The following is a 5,049-nucleotide window of genomic DNA, read 5'->3' as shown; positions in this document are numbered from 1 at the left end:
GGGAGGATTTTAAATTGGGTTTATTTTAAATCGGGTTTATTTTAAGAAAAAATTTTAAGCAGCACAACTCTAAACAATTGGTTTTAATTTGGTTTTATTTGGTGGGGATTGTAAATACGTTTCTGTTTTTAAATATGTTGTGAGCCGCCCTGAGTCCCGTTGGGAGAAGGGCGGGATATAAATCAAATAAATAAATAAATAAATAAATAAATAAAATAAATGTAGTATCATGAGCACGTTAATTGCTATCTCATACTATTTCAAAATTCAACGGTGTAAGAAAGAAATCTTCGGTCACTCTGCAGTAGTGTTCCTCAACTTTGGCTACTTTAAGCCAGGGCTTTTCAACCAGCGGTACGGGTACCACCTATGGTACATTGGCACCTGGCAGGTGGTACGCGACCATCCTAGAAAAGTGGTAGCAGGGGAGGGGAATGAGCTGAACTGGTGGCAGCACCGCACAAGTCTGAGCGAGAGATGGCTGGAGCTGCAGGGCTGTCAGGGCTCGGTGGAAGTGCCAGGATCAGCGCCAGGTTCCAGCTGGAGCTCGGCGCTGATCCTGGTGCTTCTGCTGAGTCCAGAAGAAGCGCCGATCAGCTGGAATGTTGCAGCCTCTCCAGGGTCTTGTGATTTACATTCAGATGCTTGGCAACTGATTCATATTTATGACGGTCACAGTGTCCCAGGGTCATGGGAAGTGACCAAAACCTGCTGCAACCACCCAGGAGACGGGGGGAATAAAAACCAAACACCCCACACCCCACCCCTGCTGCCAATTCTCAACAGAAATGCTCACAACAATGAAAACCTCGGACAGGAGGAAGAGCGCTGCAGGCAGGTGTCTTGCTCGGCTGTGCCTTGGGGGGCACTTTTTTCAGTGCCATTGTAACTTTGAACAGTCACTAAGTGAACTGTTGTAAGCCGAGGACTACCTGTACTTTATCTTTTTTTTCCTTTTTTTTTTTTTGATCATCATATTTTTGACACCTTGCTAGGCGACTGGTGGTACTCGGATGTTGCCATATCCTAAAAGTGGTACAATGGGTGAAAAGGTTGAAAAGCCCTGCCCTAGAGGAGCACATGTGGAAATTACAAGATGATCTATAATGAGGCTAGAAAATAGCGATGCTCATAATGGCAATGGCAGTAGATCAAGTCATATCATTATTGATTAATTTTAAAATATATATATATATTCAGGACAGAAAATATAGAAATTGAACAAAGCTGTTTGAGCAGTTGACATCTAGCCCGATTTGCCGAGCCTGCGAATACATAAACCTTCCAGTGTTTTTGTGTCGGTTGATCCGTTTCTTCAACATGGTTTTCAGCCTTGATGGCGGGAAGGGAGGGGCATTGGCTGGGAGACCAGCGGTTTTCCTTGAGTAGGTGGTTGGCCCAGTGAGGACATACTGCCAGTGTAGATGAGCCACGGCTTGATCCAGCAAGGTGTGGATAATCTTGTCACGTTCTGATATACTCTATGCTCCCTCTTTTCTAAGGGAGAATGGAGAGATTGCAACAGCCTTTGCCTACCTGATGAATGACATGTGGCTTGGGGACTTTGACTGCGTCTCTCCAGAGGTTTTTAGATTGGTCATTGGTGAACGATACCCTGCTTTCATCAAGAAAACCCAGCAGGATGCTCAAGAATTTCTGATCTATGTCTTGAATGAACTACACGAAGCTCTCAAAAAGGTAAACAGCGTTCGTCATTTATGAAGCTAGGCGGCCTTGAAAGAAGGATTACGTAACACGCCCGAGCTTGGAAAAAAGTTTGTAGAATGCCGATCAGCAAAATCAGGCATAATTAACCCTGGATATCTTTTGCTTCTAGTGCAGTGATGGCGAACCTTTTAGAGACCGAGTGCCCAAACTGCAACCCAAACCCCACTTATGCATCGTCGGGTGCCGGGTGGGTGTGGCCCATTGGGTGGGCGTGGCTGCAGCGGTAACGGCAGACTGGGTGCGACTAAAAAGTTCAATCAATTCCAACTTTGCAAGATCTTTTTTTTCCCTGCGAGAAGTTGAAATTGACTGATTGAACCTCTTTTTTTTTGCACATGGTGGTGGAGGCCTAAAGCGAAAAGGTTTTATAAAACCCAGCTGAAGGCCTAGGACTGGGGCGACGGCGCACGTGCCCACAGAGAGAGAGGGCTCTGAGTGCCGCCTCTGGCACCCGTGCCATAGGTTCGCCACCACTGTTCTAGTACTACGGTGCCAAACGTGGAGTTCTTTCTGCTCTCCTATTTTAATTTCTGTTTTTCAGCAAGTCATGTTTTGCTGACTCACGTGTTGAGAAGATGAAAATACGGTTTGAGTAACCTACAGGTGGCCATGCAGGATGGCAAAATCCCATTTGATTGATGGTTTCAATCATAGTTGGAAGGCATAATAAACTATAGCCTGTCCAATGTTGCACATACATGAATGGCCTATCCATGTAATATTGTGATTTGGAATTATGTTTAAAGAACCAAACAAAGGAAAGAAAGAAAAGAAAAACAATGCCAATGCTGCAGAAAAATATACCTTTAACAGCCATTTGTTGTATATATAAACTACTGAAGTATGTGCCTGCCATGTTTCGAACCTGTTCATAACATATTTCCATATGGAGATTTTAATCCTCCTTTGTAGGAAATGGTGATATCCTTTTTTTCCTTAATCTGTAGGGTATTTCACATTTCAAGTTATGGGTGTCAATATATGCCTATTTAACACATTGGGTGGTTTGGGTTTGTTCAAAATCAGATTTTGACTCCTGGGGGTTTTCTAGAAAGCATTTCTGGATTTGCCATTGCTTCCTTCCTAGGGCTGAGAGAGTGTCTGGCTTCCATGCCTAATGCAGGCCGAGAACTCAGGTTTCCCCAGTCCTAATCCACGGCATTTGTGGAAGTCATTGTGAAGTTATAATGGTGAATCTGAAATGTATTACTGCATTACACTTTTAAAAAGTCAGCATTTGAGGATGAAAGCACAAAACGTTTAGCTTTGAATTGGTACAGTAGCAAGTGAGAACTTGCAGGAGATGTAGCAGAACCTGGGGGCGGAGTTAAAAGAGTGATCAGCCTAGAATCTCCACGTAGCCACAAATGAACAAAGTCCAACCCCTCTAGAATTCCATTGACCCATCCTTGTCTGACTCCAAGCAACTGCTAATCATTGGTTGAGAAGATTCCTGTGCATTGGCATGAGTAGCAAAAAAAAAAAAAAAAATCAGTTTAATTGAACTTTCACGGGTGGACCTGGTCTTTCGCGCCTGATGGAAATTGTCTGACTTTTCCATATCATGGCTCCTTTTCCCTCTTCTGTAGACAAATAAGAAAAAAAACCAGGGAAGTTCATCGACTGCTTGGGAATCTAAGAGTTGCCTTAGCGAATGCTCCATTATCACCCGACTTTTTGAAGGACATCTTAGCTACGATATCGTGTGTTTGGAATGTCAAACCACGACTTACAAAACTGAGATCTTCACCGTGCTGTCTCTACCGATACCTTATGAATCGGAGTGCTCCCTTGAGGTATTGGCTTTTCTGTAGGGATGAAAACCGTCCCTATTCAGTTGCTTTAAACAAACCCCATATGGTGTATTCTAATGGATTAGTGTTGTGCCGGTGTTTTGTATGTCACAGCATTGTTCTTTGTTGATTAATTTTTAAAATTCCTCTTTTACCCTGATCTATGAAGATCGGGTATGTGTTCTGCTCAGGGTCAAGAGTGATTGGAATAGCAGGGAAGGGAAGGGAAGAAGGAAAGGAGAGGGGAGGGGAGGTGAAGGGAAGAAGGAAAGGAGAGGAGAGGGGAAGGGAAAAAAGGGGAAGAAGGAAAGGAGAGAAAAGGGGAGAGGAAAGGAAAGGAAAATATATTCATTCTTCCATCTGCGATTTGATCCTAAGAAGTGATGATGTTGATATTACCTAAGAAATCTAACTGGGCTTCCTACCCTGCATAGCTGCGTATGTGCAATACTTTATTTTTATTTCTATGAAAACAAAATGGCACCTATCAACAGCCTGTTACTCATGATCAATATTATATATATTTTTTTAAAAAAAATAAATGGAGCAAGTAGCTTGCTGGGCTACAAACACCGAACCTTTACCTATGTTTACTTGCAAGATCAGTTCTAGGCTTTGTGGGGCAAGCTTAGAAAATAAAAGTGGTAGGAGGGGCATACCGGAGCTTTGTTCTAGTATGTGCTTGCTTTTCTAAAACAAAAGAAGAAGGTAACCTGGGACATTATGTGGGGCCAACTTCAGTAGTGTAGAGCAGTGTTTCTCAACCTTGACAATTTTAAGGCATGTGGACTTCAACTCCCAGAATTCCACAGCCAGCATTGCTGGCTGTGGAATTCTGGAAGTTGAAGTCCACATGCCTTAAAATTGTCAAGGTTGAGAAACACTGGTGTAGAGTACCAACCGAAGGGCGTTTTATGATGGGGTAAGCTCCTCATGGCAGCCAGTTAGTTAATCCAAAGAGACCTTCACGTGGAACGATGAGAAGCTTGGCAGACTTCAGCTATGTCCACTGACTAGGAAAAAAAAATGCCTACTTTGTGGGGTTAAATGTTGAATGCCATGCAACCTTTCAAAGACAATCAGTGTAGGATTTCATGGCAAGTATGTAATCCCTGTAATTAACTATGCCTCTTTCCCAAACTCCTTTCTTCTCCAGGAATGCCTGGATTGCTTCTTTCAGCAGGACGTGTTGACCTGGAACAACCAGATCAACTGCTCCTGCTGTGGGATCAAAACAGATGCTGCAGTGAAAGCCAGCATAGCCAAAGCACCCAAGATGGTCATCTTCCACTTAAAGAGGTAGGCGTTTTTTTTCTTCATGGGCTGACTTGTATAACATCCGTTCTGCTAGAGTAAATTGCTTACAGATGCTGAAAGGATTTCAGTGGCAGAGTTTGACTAGTTAGGAAGTTGTCGACAACTTAACAGGGCAGAAATTGGACCTCATTAGATCAATAAAAAAGCAGATTAAGGAGAGATTTCGGCACTTAGCAGAATAACAGAATTGGAAGGGACCCTGAAAGAATAT

The 5,049-nt window shown here is 43.2% G+C and overlaps 1 protein-coding gene across 1 annotated transcript in view; it reads left to right on the top strand.

Moving 5' to 3' along the window:
• Positions 1 to 5,049, top strand: part of USP50 (ubiquitin specific peptidase 50) — a 12,412-nt gene that overhangs the window by 3,343 nt on the left and 4,020 nt on the right. Inside the window, exons 3-5 of the mRNA XM_029285426.1 lie at positions 1,503 to 1,698; positions 3,318 to 3,524; positions 4,678 to 4,820. Coding sequence (XP_029141259.1) covers positions 1,503 to 1,698; positions 3,318 to 3,524; positions 4,678 to 4,820 — 546 coding nt within the window. The remainder of the gene's footprint in view (positions 1 to 1,502; positions 1,699 to 3,317; positions 3,525 to 4,677; positions 4,821 to 5,049) is intronic.

This window comes from Protobothrops mucrosquamatus, unplaced genomic scaffold (assembly GCF_001527695.2).
Source record: "Protobothrops mucrosquamatus isolate PMUCROS unplaced genomic scaffold, P.Mucros_1.0 scaffold1662, whole genome shotgun sequence".
In the NCBI taxonomy this organism is placed as follows: Eukaryota; Metazoa; Chordata; class Lepidosauria; order Squamata; family Viperidae; genus Protobothrops; species Protobothrops mucrosquamatus.
Note: the sequence above shows the minus strand (reverse complement) of the source record. Positions and strands in the feature narration are given on the sequence as shown.